The sequence below is a fragment of the Geotrypetes seraphini genome, chromosome 7 (genome assembly GCF_902459505.1).
Source record: "Geotrypetes seraphini chromosome 7, aGeoSer1.1, whole genome shotgun sequence".
In the NCBI taxonomy this organism is placed as follows: Eukaryota; Metazoa; Chordata; class Amphibia; order Gymnophiona; family Dermophiidae; genus Geotrypetes; species Geotrypetes seraphini.
In genome coordinates, this window is record NC_047090.1 from 157,101,000 (window position 1) to 157,115,512 (window position 14,513).

Below are 14,513 nucleotides of genomic sequence, written 5' to 3' on the forward strand. Positions count from 1 at the left end.
AAACCCCCACTTTACTTAATAGACATCGCGCCGGCGTTATGGGGGGTTTGGGGGGTTGTAACCCTCCACATTTTACTGTAAACTTAACTTTTTCCCTAAAAACAGGGAAAAAGTGAAGTTTTCAGTAAAATGTGGGGGGTTACAACCCCCCAAACCCACCACAATGCGGCGCGATGTCTATTAAGTAAAGTGGGGGGTTCCCCTCCACGCTCCCCCGTCGGAGCCCTAAAAACAGTAATTTAGAGCAGCTCGCGCCTCCGCACTGCGCTCAATTGTCTGGGCGCGCCTTTGTCCCGGCGCGCTTTTGACCTGACACCAAAATTATTGACCAAATCTATGACCTGATTTGGGCAGATTGGCAAATATCAGCTAAAACAATTGCTGAGACACTACAGATATCTAGGAAATGTGTTGTAACACCATTACAGAAGCTCATGTAAACTGCTCTGAATTGACTCCCGTGTCATTAGTAGCATTACAGAAGCTTTCAATAAACAAACTGTCGATGAAACATGGTTAAACCACTATGATCCTGGGACAAAACAACAATCCATGCAATGGCGGCTCTCAGGCTCTTCAAGCCAAGGAAATTCAAGACCCAAAAGTCAGCAGGAAAGGTCATGGCCACAGTCTTTTGGGATCAGGAAGGTGTTGTAATGACTATCTTCCAAGGGGCCAAACAGTTAATGCCGAATACTACTATAACTTGCTGTGCCAATTAAAGAAAGCATTGAAAGAAAAAAAGGAGACAGAAGCTGCATAAAGGAGTTCTCTTTTTGCAAGACAATGCACCTGCTCACAAGGCTAGCAAAACAATGAATGTTTTGACGCAGTTGGGGGGTTTCAGTGCATAGACCATCCACCCTACTCACCAGATCTTGTTCCATCTGACTATTTTCTGCTTCCAAACCTTAAAATGTAATGTAACTCGGCTTACCAATGTAATTTGAAAGTTTTTTTCCTGTAACATCGCTGTCTGTGTACAGGCTCTTCCTATGTAAACTGCTCTGAACTGCTTGTGGTATTGCGGTATACAAAAATAAAGTTGTTATTATTATTAAAATTGAAAGGGTGACAACTTTCGAGTGATTCGGAGGCAATTGCAGCAGTGGAACAGTATTTCAGTATTTCGTTCCATCAAAAATTACAAAGATTAGGGGACACTTGATAAAGTTACACAGAAATACTTTAAAAACCAATAGGAGGAAATTTTTTTTCACTCAGAGAATAGTTAAGCTCTGGAACGCGTTGCCAGAGGTTGTGGTAAGAATGGATAATATAGCTGGTTTTAAGAAAGGTTGGGACAAGTTCCTGGAGGAAAAGTCCATAGTCTGTTATTGAGAAAAACATGGGGGAGGTCTCTGCTTGCCCTGGATCGGTAGCATGGAATATTGCTACACCTTGAGTTTTGGCCAGGTACTACTAGTGACCTGGATTGGCCACTGTGAGAACGGGCTACTGAGCTTGATGGACCATTGGTCTGACTCAGTAAGGCTTATTCTTATGTTCTTAAACATCAGAGTATTTTTGGGAAGGGTTACAGAAACTTCAGATACTATATGCCAAGTGTGTTGATCTTAGGGGTGAATATGTGGAATAACTTGTAAGTTTCATTGTTCCACCTCACTCCCTTCTTGGTTGGGCTAAGAATTTTTCAGCACTCCTTGATTAAGGTAGTATAAAAAATGTAAATAAACTATAATCTTTCCCTCATTGACAAAGACTTGACATGAGGAAATGTAATTGCCACTTACATCATTATTATGTTTATACTGCCTAGCCAGAGCTTTGTAATCAGTGAACATATTTTTACTTGAAACAGCTTCATGTAAGCAAACAAGACTGGAAAGATATCATGCATCCATATGCTACTTGGCAGGACCTGCTCTGTGAAACTCTCTGCCATTTGAGTTAAGGCTAATGTCTATTCATGCTAGTTTTAGAACATCATTAAAGCACATTTATTCATGACAGCATATACTGACTTAAAATCTACTAACAGTACTACATATGTTCCAGTAGAATGAAGTAAAGAAAGGATCTTCACTAAATCAACTGAGACTTCATTGCTACATTCTCCTTGTTTTACTCAATAAGGTTTTGATGATTTGTTGATTAACTGGAATGTTTATTGATGTGATTATTGGCAAGAAAATATTAGCATGATTATATCTGTTATGTATTTTATTAATGTACTAGTCTTTTAGCCCGTTACATTAAAGGGTGCTAGAATATATATATGTCTGTCTGTCTTTCTTTCTGTCTGTCTCTCTCTCTGGCCCCTTTCTTTGTCTGTCTTTCTGTGTCTTTCCCTGCCCCTGTGCAGCAGCAGCATTTCCCCCACTCCTCCTCTTCCCACGGTCTGGCCTTCGGCCCCCCCCCCTTCCCTTCCCGCGGTTGGCCTGCTCCGTTATTGCCTTGTTCCTCCCCTTCCTCCTGCCTCCTCCTGACCCCCCACCCATCTTTTGTAGTCTACACATCTATCTCTCCTCCCCTCCACTGGATCAGCATTTCTCCCTTCTGCAACTCCACTCGCCCCCCCAATCTAGCATCTGCCCCCTCTCTTCACTCTTCTCTTATGCTCCAGATTTCTCTCTCTTTCCCTTTCCTCAGCTCCCCCAACCTTAGGCCTAGCATTTCTCCCCCACTCCTGTATCTTTCCACCCTCCCCCTCCCTGGGTGCAGTATTTGTTGTGCCCCCTTCCCCAGGTCTCCAAACGCTGTGGTGGATCTCAGTAGAGACAGAGCTGAAAGCTGCTCTATCCATCAGAGTCTTTCCTCTGCTGTGAGCAGATAGACAGATGGTCGCTATGGGTCTACCGTCCACCTACCGGCCTCCCGCGCTCGGCTCTGCCCAAACCGAGAAAACCCCCCGAACTGCGCCGCAGTCGCCGTCCCTGCGTTCCGATTGGCGGGTCCGGGAACGGCCCTTGACCTCCGTCTTTATTTTTGATTGGCTCTCTCAGCATTTTACGGCTCTTCTATTGGTCGGTTGGTCCGCGGGACTCAAAACCGAAACGAATTATGGGCAGAGGCAGGAGGGCTCAAAATCTGACCTGGCTAGCGGTGAACTTCGGCCGCGTCCGGAAAAAAGGGCCCGGGGAGACCAGAGGAGCGGAGCGGGCTTGTGGAGGTGATTGGCGCCGCAGCTCTGTCCCGGCGGCCTCCGAGCGGCGGCGCTGGATGCGTGAGAGGAGCCTGCTGCCCGAAGAGGAAGAGTGGCGGGGTCTGAAGAGGCTGAGCTACAGCTCCCCGAGCTGAGATTTCTGCCGTTGGCTCCTTCGGTCCCGGCTGTCTCTTTCGCCATGTTCCGCCTGCTGTGTGGTGACGTATTAAGCACGCATGTGCACTCTCACCGCGGGCACAGCACGACAGATCAGATCTCAGGGAACACGCAGCGAGAGTGCGCATGCGCGGCTAACATTTTATTATTATAGATATTTCATTGTCTATTTTGTGTTTTGATTTTTTATGGATGGTTTATTTGTAACCTGCCCAAAATTGTAGCATAGGCAGGATACAACTTTTTTCAAATAAACAATCTGGGAAGTTGAGCCCAAAATAGAAGGGGAAGAGAAAGAGCCTGGAAAAAAAAGCACTTTGCCACTGTATTTTGCCTCAGTGAGCAAGTGAAAATACCACCGAGTAAGTCCATTGCCCTGACACAGCTGTAATAGCGAAACACCTGCTAGCTCTCGTCAGCAAGAACAGGTCTGGACAGAGACAGCACAAATAGAAATCAGAATCCCGATCTAGAGAAGTTGTTTTGCATAGTGTTTTTTTTGAATGATTAAGACAGTTATTATAAATGTTTAAATAGCTGACTTAAAGACAAATTGATTCTCATCATAAGTATTTAGGTCGGGATAGGAGGTTTCTTGAGCCAGTCAGGTTTCTACCCTTTCTAGTATGTCTGCTTAAAACAAATAGCAGCAGCATATGGGGTTCTGAGGCTCTTTTCCTTTGACTTTGAAGCAGATTAAAGTACAGAAGATTCTTCACAATTCAAAAATATAAAGAGAAATAAATTGATTATAGAGGGGTATTGACAGTGATATATTTTTCTTTCTTTGTCCTGTATATTTTATTGGAAGATTGGTCCCACAAATTTTCACCTGCTAAAAATGGGATTACGTCAACAAAACGTTCAGGAATCACTGCTATAACTAGAACTATCATACCTGAATCTTGAGACCCGTGTCATGCTATGAAACTGGAGCTCATAAGGATTTAAAGGACCGTGAAGTATGACCTGCAAAGAAACATTTTACTATGGACATTAATACCAATGAAATCACTAGCCATATTTATTTAACACAACTCAATATTTAAGGCTTAGATATCACAGTACAGTGTGGTTCAGTAAAACACTAACAACTGAACTAGACACCAAAATAAAAGTCCCAAACTTCAATAGGATTGACTTAACAAAAATGATTGTGCAGAGAGATTTGTTGCTTTCTGTTTGCTCCATTATTTGTCAGATTTTAGATTTCTGATAGAGGGAACAATGAACAACTAGGATCACAGAGAAGATAATGACTCAACAATGGGAAGAACGAGAGACCACTATGATTCTCCAAGGAAAGAGACATGTTAAGAAAAAAAAAGGTCAGTACTGAGAAAACCTATTTTAAAAAATGCCATAGGCAAAATCGTCAGGAAAAAACAAAGAAGCAGGGAAGGCAACCAAATAAGCAAAAATCAGAGACTACCACTCAAATAATAAGAGGAGCTAATAAAAATGTATTTAGATACAGAAGGAAAAGATATAAAACTAAATGGGAAATATTTAAAAGAAAAAAAAAAACAAGACTAGCAGAAAACTGTAATCTTTTAAGAAGTTCTTAATTTCAGGATATACAGGAGAAAGGTAAAGTGCTGAGGCAAGACACTGAGATAGAAATTATTTAATTTATTTTGTTGTATATCCCGTCTTTCCCAACGAGCGCAAAACAGGTTATAAGGATAACATACATAATATATAGTCAAACAGGATGCAAAGTGATATCACTAAAGAAATCTCTGTAGTAACATTGAATATTTGAAAGAGCAACTACAATAAAATGAGGAAAATGGTTAAAAAGAAGCTAAAAGAATTGGTGGAAAAGGTTAGGACTTTAAATCAGATGTGAACATTATTTTAAAATACCATCGTGAAAGTCCAGAGCAGATGTAATCCACGTTAGAGAATGACATGAGAACAAATTTGTCCCCGTCCCCACAGGAACTCGATTTCCCTGTCCTGTTCCCACGAGTTTTGTTGCTGTCCCTGTCTCATTTCTGTAAGCTCAGCCTTCACCGCACAAACTTCAAACACTTATGAATTTAAAGTATGCAGAGGACAGAGCTTACAGGAATGGAGCAGGGACAGGAAAAGAACTTGCCGGGACAGGAAAATGAGTTCCCACAGGGATGGGGAAAAATTTGTCCCCATGTCATTATATAATCCACGTATTAAATGTGGAAAGAGGAGAAAGAGAGAATTGGCATGATTAAAAGGTGAAGTGAAAGAGATTATTAGAGACAAAAGTACACCCTTTTAAAGAATGGAAAAAGAATACAAATGAAGAAAATAAGAAGTAACAAACACTGGCAAGTTATATGCAAAGCATTAATAAAGAAGACTAAAAAACAATATGAAGAGAAACTTGCCACAGAGGCAAAATCTCATAGTAACAACTTTTTCAGGTACATCAAAAGCAGAAAACCTATGGGAGAATTCGTGGGACCGCTTGTTCATCGAGGAGCAAAAAGGCTACTCAGGGAGGATATAGCTATAGTAGAGAGACAGAATGAATTACAGTCAAACCTCGGTTTACGAGTGCACCGGTTTGCGAGTGTTTTGCAAGACGAGCAAAACATTCGCAAAATCAGTGCCTCAGAAAGCGAGTTTGACTCGATTTACAAGTGCCACCCCCCGCGATCTGGCATCCCCCCCACTCGAGTCGTCCCCCCCCGATCTTACATGCTCCCCTGAACACCAAAACGATATCCCTTATCCCGATTGGGCTCCGGCACCAGCACCAACGCACAGGTCATGCCGGTGCCGGAAGATCCTCCCCCTTCTGTGCTGGGCTGGGCGGTGCATCGGCGATCCTTCCTCTTGCTTGTGCTGGGCTGGACTGGGCCTTGAGCATGCGCAAATGCTCAAGGCCTTCTGGTCTCGCTCTCTCCGAGATTCTCAGATTCTGAATCTCAGAGAGAGCGAGACCAGAAGGCCTTGAGCATGCGCAAATGCTCAAGGCCCAGTCCAGCCCAGCACAAGCAAGAGGAAGGATCGCCGATGCACCGCCCAGCCCAGAACAGAAGAGGGAGGATCTTCGGGCACTGGCATGTCCTGTGCATTGGTGCTGGTGCCCAATCGGGGTAAGGGATATTGTTTTGGTGCTCGGGGGAGCATGTAAGATCACGGAGGGGGGGGGATGACTTGAGGGGGGGGATGCCGGATCGCGGGGGGGGGGGAGTATGGAGCTGCGCCGGTAGCCTTGGGGGGGGGGGGGTGGAATGAATCAAAGTGAGTTTCCATTCATTCCTATGGGGAAACTCACTTTGATATACGAGCAATTTGGTTTACGAGCATACTTCTGGAACAAATTATGCTCGTAAACCAAGGTTCCACTGTATTTACTTTGGTCTTTATGGAAGGAGAGATGGTTTTCAAAGGTTATAATGTGGAGGAACTGAAAGAGTGATTAAATCACCTGGTCCAGATGGTATACATCCAAGGTACTGAAAGAATTCAAACATGAAATTGCTGATTTACTGTTAGCGATCTTTAACCTGTCACTAAAATCATCCATGGCACTATAACATTGGAGGATAGCCAATGTTAGGCAGATTTTTAAACAGGATTGATCCAAGAAATAACAGACTGGTAAGACTGATTTCAGTGCTGGGCAAAATATTGGAAACTATTATAAAAAAATAAAATTATGGAACACTTGGTTTAATGGAACAGAGTCAACTTGGGTTTAGCTAGTGGAGGTCTTGCCTCACCAATTTGCTTGATTTCTTTAAAGGTGTGAATAAACATGTGGCTAAAGGTGAGCCAGTTGATGTAGGGTATCTGTGTGAAATCCCTCATAAGAAATTCCTGAGAAAAATGAAAAGCCATGGGAAAGGAGGCAGTGTTCTGTTGCGGATTAGGAACTGGTTAATAGAAAAAAGAGGGGCAAGGTTAAATGGCCATTTTTCTCAGTGGAGGAGGATGAATAATGGAATGCTGTAGAGGTCTGTACTGGGACCAGTGTTATTTAACATACTGTATTCATAAATGATCTGGAAATCAGAACAAGCGAGGTGATCATATTTGCAGATGATACAAAACTCTTCAAAGTTGTTAAAACACATGTGGACTATGAAAAATTGCAGAAAGTTCTTAGGAAACTGGACGACAAAGCATCCAAATAGCAGCTGAAATTTAATGTAGGCAAATACAAAGAAGACATTGGGAAGAATACTCCAAATTATAATTACCTAATACTAGGGTCCACTTTAGAAGTTCGCACCCAAGAAAAAGATCTAGGTGTCATTGTAGACAATATGCTGAAATCCTCTGCTCAGTGTGCGGTGGCAGTCAAAAAAGCAAACGGAATGTTAGGTATTATTAGGAAAGGGATGGAAAATAAGACCAAGCTTATTATAACGCCTATGTATCATGCTATGGTGCAGCCTCATCTTGAGTATTGTCTGAAATTCTGGTCACCATATCTCAAAAAAGATATAGCAGAATTAGAAAAGGTTCAATAAAGGGCAACTGAAATGATAACAGGATGGAATTTCTCTCATATGAGGCAAGGCGAAAGAGATTAGGGCTCTTCAGCTTGGAAGAGAAAGAGATGAGGGGGATATGACAGAGGGACTGTCTTTTACGTGTTTAGTGTACAGTACTGCGTACATCTTGATAGAAATGATAGTTAGTAGTAGTAGGTCTACAAAATCCTGATTGGCGTTCAACTGGTGAATCAATTTTTTACATTTTCAGAAAGTACAAAAACTAGGGGACACTCAATGAAGTCACATGGTAATACTTTTAAAACAGATAGGAGGAATAGTTAAGCTCTGGAACTCAATGCCAAAGGATATGGTTACAGCTCTTAGCATATTGGTTTTAGAAAAGGTTTAGACGAGATCGTTGAGGAAAAGTCCATAGTCTGCTATTGAGAGACATGAGGGAAGTCACTGCTTGCCCTGGGATTGCTAGTACAGTACTCCCCCGATATTCGCGGGGATTCTGTTTTAGGAACCCCCGCAAATGTTGAAAAACCGTGAATATGTTTTTTAGCAGGGGAGACAGAAAAGGGCAGCCGGAGCGCCTGCGCTCCGGTTGCCCTCTCCTGCCTGGTCATTCGCGGTCGGAAAATACCACGAATGACCAGGATCGCAGACCACGAATTTGCGGGGGAGCACTGTTATTTGGGTTTCTGCCAAATACTTGTATCCTGCATTGGTCACTGTAGGAAGCAGGATACTGGGCTAGATAGACCATTGGTTTGACCCAGTATGACTATTCTTATATTCTTATGTTCAGCTTGCTATGTGGTTAGAGCACTAGTTACAGATCAACATAACTAAAACCCCTGTCAGTTGACTTCCTCTCACTTCTATCTCTGCTACAAGCAGCCAAATAGGGAAGAAAATCAGTAGCTATGTTTATATAGTACAGTCTCGATTATCTGACCTTAGCTAATCTGAGCATCCAGCATACCCGACACCCCCTCCCCTGGTGACATCATCACATTGCTGTTAAGAAGAATGGCTTCTCTTTCTGTTTTCCCGCATAGCATAGAGCAGGGGTAGAGAACTCCGGTCCTCGAGAGCCGTATTCCAGTCAGGTTTTCAGGATTTCCCCAATGAATATGCATTGAAAGCAGTGCATGCAAATAGATCTCATGCATATTCATTGGGGAAATCCTGAAAACCCGACTGGAATTCGGCTCTCGAGGACCGGAGTTCCCTACTCCTGGCATAGAGGGAAGTTTCCAACCTGAGATGTGGATGGGCAGATTGGATGGGCCATCTGCCCTTTATCTGCCATCATGTTTCTATCAGACAATTTGTTTTGGCCCCGGACCCTGCTTTTACTGCCTTTCTTTATGAATATCCAACTTTTCACTTATTTGACAATGGGTCTGACCCACTGACATCCAATAATCGAGACTGCACTGTACTGGCTTTCAAATTTCAGGGTTCAAGGATAGCCCTTAAGAACATTTTACAGAATATATGTATTACAGTATGAAGAGGAAAACTTCATATTATAGAAAGAAAATTAGAGAACGAGAGAGAGTCCACAGTAGTAATGCCTAAAGCTGACCAGCTTTAAAGGTTCTGAGATTACTGTACCTTGCAGTTTGGATTGCCAAGCTTATTTGCTGAAAAGTTGTCCAACAGATAATCAAGGAGATACTTTTTGTTCTTCCTTAGGCCACCCAATGCTAACGTATTGTCACTTTTCATTGCAGATGAAGACATTTCCTTCAACAGTTCATGATTTTGCTTTAGAAAAAATTTGGTAGGCCATAATTAGAAAATATTTTAACAGATACAATATGCAAGTATTTTGCTTAAATTTTTATACTGGTTGAAATTAGAAGATCACACCCCATTGTTTCTTATATCTTTCTGAGCCAATTACTTAGGTGTAACTCCTATAGCCCAAAGATCGCAGAAAGAGGAAGATGGGCAAAAATATCTGGAAAAGTTAAGGGAGGCAGGTTGAGTAGTCAGAAAAGCAAAGAAGCAAATGGAAGAAAAAATAGTAGGCAATGTAAAACAGGGGGACAAGACTTTTTTTTAATTATATTAGTGATAGAAAGAAGTGCAAAAGTATAATTGTGAGACTCAAACGATGAAGGGGAGAAATCTGTAGAAACTGATAAAGATATGGCTGAATTGCTTAACTAATATTTCTGTTCTGTGTTCACAGCTGAAGCGCCAAGAACAAAACTGCAGAAGACAACGCAGATGAAGGTGTGGTAGACCCCGATTGATTTTCAGAGGATTGTGATCATGAGAAGTTAGCTAAACTAAAAATGGACAAAGCGATGAGGCCAGACAATGTGCATCTGAGGTACTGAACGAACTTAGGGAAGTTCTAGCAGCTGTACTGGCTAATCTTTACAATGCATCTCTAGAATCAGGAGTGGTACCGGAGGCTGAAGAAGGGTGGATATGGTCCCTCTCCACAAAAGTGGAAATAAGAAACAAGGGGAGAACTACAGGCCAGTAAATCTAACTTCTGTGGAAAATAAATTAATGGAAACTTTTTAAAACAGAATAGTGACGTTTCTGGAGTGGATTACAGGACCGGAGGCAACATGGATTCACTAGAGGTAGGACTTGTTGGACAAATCTTATCAACTTCTTTGACTGGGTGACCAGAGAACTGGATAGAGGGAAAGCACTAGATATGGTGTATATAGATTTTAGCAAAGCCTTTGACAATGTTCCACACAGAAATCTAATAAATAAACTGAGTGCCCTGAGCATGGGCCCCAAAGTGATGGACTGAGTGAGGAACTGGTTAAGTGGAAGGAGATAGCAGGTAGTTGTCAATGGAAATCGCTTGGAGGAAAGGGATGTTACCAGTGGTGTGCCTCAAGGTTCAGTTCTTGGACCTGTTCTTTTAACATTTTTGTAAGCGATATTGCTGAAAGTCTGTCAGGTAAGATTTGCCTCGTTGCAGAGGTTACAAAAATCTGTAATAGAGTAGACACTCTTGATGGTGTGGATAACATGAGGAAGGATCTAACGAAGCTTGAATAATGGTCTGAAAACTGGCATCTAAAATTTTATGGTAAGAAATGCAAGGCCATGCATTTGGGCTGCAAACACCAGAAGGAACCAGTACAGTTTAGAAAGTGTACAATCTTTTGTGCACACATGAAGAGCGGGACTTGGGTGTGATAGTACGTGATGACCTTAAGGTGGCCAAACGTGTTCAAAAGGCAATGGCAAAAATTAGAAGAATGCTAGGGTGCATAGAAAGAGGAATGGCCTGTAGGAAAAAGGAGGTATTGATGCCCCTGTATAAGACTCTGGTGAGACCTCATTTAGAGTACTGTGTACAATTATGGAGACCACAACCTTCAAAAAGATAAACAAGATATAGTTGGTCCAGAAAATGATACTAAAATGGTCAATGGTCTTCATCGTAAGGTATATGGCAGTCTCTCAAGCCGGGGCACACTAAAGGTAGTGGCCATGGCTCGAGGAACCCTTAAGTGCATGGATGTCGCTGTGATGACATCACACGCATGCATGACATCATCACATTGACATCCACGCATGCACAGAAGCCCTCCAGACAGGCCCTGAAATGCCAGTAGGGCGTGCCAGTAGGGAAGTCTAACAAATATCAACTGAGTACCCCCAACCACAGACCTCCCAAGCTCTTCCCCAGATCCCGCCCCCTTTACTAATTGTAATGCAATTTTTTCTATTCATTTTTCATATGCACACAATATACACAGCAGATCTAAATTCTCAAAACTGATACATTTCAATTGAAAATAAAATCATTTTCCCTACCTTTATTGTCTGCTGACTTTAATTTTTTGTGCTTTTAACTATGTTTCCAGGGCCTCCTTATCCATTGACTGTTTTTCTCTCCATCTTCACTTTCTGCCTTGCATCCATCTTTGGCATTAACATTCAATTTTTCAATTTGTACTTAAATCTACTCAAAATCTACTTTTCCATGTCTACCATTCCTATCTCTCTCTCCTTCCTTCCCTATTTCCATGGTCCGACATCTCTCGCCTTCCGTTCCACCCTTCCCAGTCTGGCATCTCTCTCCTCTCGATCCCATAATCTGGCATCTTTCTTTACTACTATTATTATTATTATTTCTATAGCGCTACTAGACTCCCCTCCTTCCCTTCTATTCCATGGTCTGATATCTCTCCATTCCTTTAGTCTTCTCTCCTCCCCCCCTTCTCCTTTCTGCCTCCCTGCAGTCCATATCCCTTCCCTTCCTCCTTTCTGGCCCCCTCCCAGTCCAACATTTCTCCCTCCTTTCCACCAGTCTAACATTTTTTTCTCTTTTCCTCCTACATGCTTCTCCTCTGGTCCTCCTTCCCTCCCCTAACCAACATCTCCCTCTCTCCCTGCTATGAGTTCAACTTTTCACTCTCTGCCCTCTCCCCCTTCCTTCCCTCTCATCACTCTCACTCCTCCTGTAATAATTTTCCTTCCTTCCCTCCCCCCAACCCCACTCACAGCTAATTTGCTCTCTCCCCATCCACCATTTCACCCTCCCCATCCAGTGTGTAGCATTTTTCCTTTCCCTCCCCTTTCCCCTGTCCAGCTCTCTTTCTCTCCCCATGTCCAGCAGTTCCCCTTTTCCCTTACCTTTCCCTCCTTCCCAGCCAAGCAGTACTTCTTCTGTCTAGCGGCAGCTCAGTATGCTTTTAAATTGGCCACAGAGCTGCCGCAAGGATTAATTTAGATGCAGTTTTCAGCAACTGCTTTGGGGCCTTTGCTAGGTCGGCCCATTACAATGATGCAACTTCCTCTTTCATTGAAATGGGCCAACCTCAGGACCAGTACTTTCATGCATACATGAGAACAAAGCGTAGGTGGGGTGAAGAGAGGGAGGAGGGAAAGCAGCGGCTCTGTAAGAACTCTGAAAGTTCCGGTCACTAGACCTAAGGAGGGGAAGGATGTGGCCATTAGCTGATGAGGCTTGGGGATTCTCACCATCAAGGGATGTGTTCATTTTGAGGGGGCCTAAGGTCTAAGTGGGAGGCCCAGCCCCCTCTCATGGAAGTAGTGGAACCATTGGGAAACAGCGATCACAATACGATCAAGTTCAAAGTTGAAGTAGGAATATCGAAGGGAAAGAGAACCACAGCGACAACTTTTAACTTCAAGAAAGGAAACTACGAAGCGATGAGAGTAATGTAAGGAAGAAACTTAGGAACAGCTCAAAGAAATCACAGACTGTAGAGCAAGCCTGGTCTTTATTCAAGGACATGGTGAGCGAGGCGCAAAATCTATATATCCCCAGATTTAGAAAAGGATGCAAAAAGAGCCGTACAAAAGATCTGGAGTGGTTAACTAAAGAAGTAAAGAAAGCGATAGGAGATAAGAAAAAATCATTCCGGATGTGGAAAAAGTACAAAACCGGGGAAAACTTGAAAGAGCACAGGAAGCATCAAAAAGAATGTCACCGTGTGATTAGAAGAGCAAAGAGAGAATATGAAGAGAGGCTAGCCAGGGAAGCACGAAATTTCAAACCATTCTTCAGATATGTTAAAGGGAAGCAGCTGGCAAGGGAGGAGGTGGGACCGCTGGATGACGGAGACAGGAAAGGAGAGGTGAAGGAGGAAAAAGAAGTGGCGGATAGACTAAACATGTTCTTTTCGTCAGTATTTACAAAAGAGGACACATCCAACGTGCCGGAACCTGAAAAAATCTTCAAAGGAGATCAAGCAGAAAAATTAACATCCATGGAGGTAAGCCTTGAAGACGTACATAAACAGATAGATAGATTAAAAACTGACAAATCTCCGGGCCTGGATGGAATCCACCCTAGGGTATTGAAAGAACTAAAGGAAGAAATAGCGGAACTACTACAGCAGGTTTGTAATCTATCCCTGAAAACAGGCGTGATCCTGGAGGATTGGAAGATAGCTAATGTTACACCCATCTTTAAAAAAGGATCGAGAGGTGACCCGGGGAACTACTGTCTGACTTCGGTTCCGGGAAAAATGGCGGAAGCGCTGATAAAAGACAGCATCGATGAGCATCTACAAAGGAATAAACTGATGAACACCTACTACGGAAACTAAAGAACCATGGGGTGGAAGGAGACGTACATAGATGGGTCAAAAATTGGTTGGCGGGTAGAAAGCAAAAGGTAGGAGTAAAGGGCCACTACTCTGATTGGAGGAGGGTCACGAGTGGTGTTCCACAGGGGTCGGTACTCGGACCGCTGCTGTTCAATGTATTTATAAATGATCTAGAAACAGGGACGAAGTGCAAAGTAATAAAATTTGCAGATGACACCAAACTATTTAGTGGAGTTAGGACTAAAGAGGACTGTGAGGATTTACAAAGGGACCTGAACAAACTAGAAGAGTGGGTGACGAGATGGCAGATGAAGTTTAATGTAGAGAAATGTAAAGTCTTGCATGTAGGAAACAGAAACCCGAAGTACAGCTATATGATGGGAGGGCTGGTAATGGGTGAAAGTACCCTAGAAAAGGACTTGTAGGTAATAGAGGACAAGACAATGAAGCCGTCGGCACAATGTGCAGCAGCCTCTAAGAAGGCGAATAGAATGCTAGGTATTATCAAGAAAGGTATTACAACCAGAACGAAAGAAGTTATCCTGCCGTTGTATCGGGCGATGGTGCGCCCGCATCTGGAGTACTGCATCCAGTATTGGTCGCCATACCTTAAGAAGGATATGGCGAAACTCGAGAGGGTCCAGAAAAGAGCGCCGCGATTGATAAAAGGTATGGGAAACCTTTCATATGCTGAAAGATTAGAGAAACTGGGGC

The 14,513-nt window shown here is 43.0% G+C and overlaps 1 protein-coding gene across 3 annotated transcripts in view; it reads right to left on the minus strand.

The window, feature by feature from the left end:
* The window catches only part of TDRD9 (tudor domain containing 9), a 318,134-nt gene that overhangs the window by 53,176 nt on the left and 250,445 nt on the right, over positions 1 to 14,513 (minus strand). For all 3 annotated transcript variants that reach the window (XM_033952909.1, XM_033952910.1, XM_033952908.1), the window contains 2 exons: positions 9,349 to 9,501; positions 4,182 to 4,252 (listed from right to left, as the gene is read on the minus strand). In XM_033952909.1, coding sequence (XP_033808800.1) covers positions 4,182 to 4,252; positions 9,349 to 9,501 — 224 coding nt within the window. The remainder of the gene's footprint in view (positions 1 to 4,181; positions 4,253 to 9,348; positions 9,502 to 14,513) is intronic.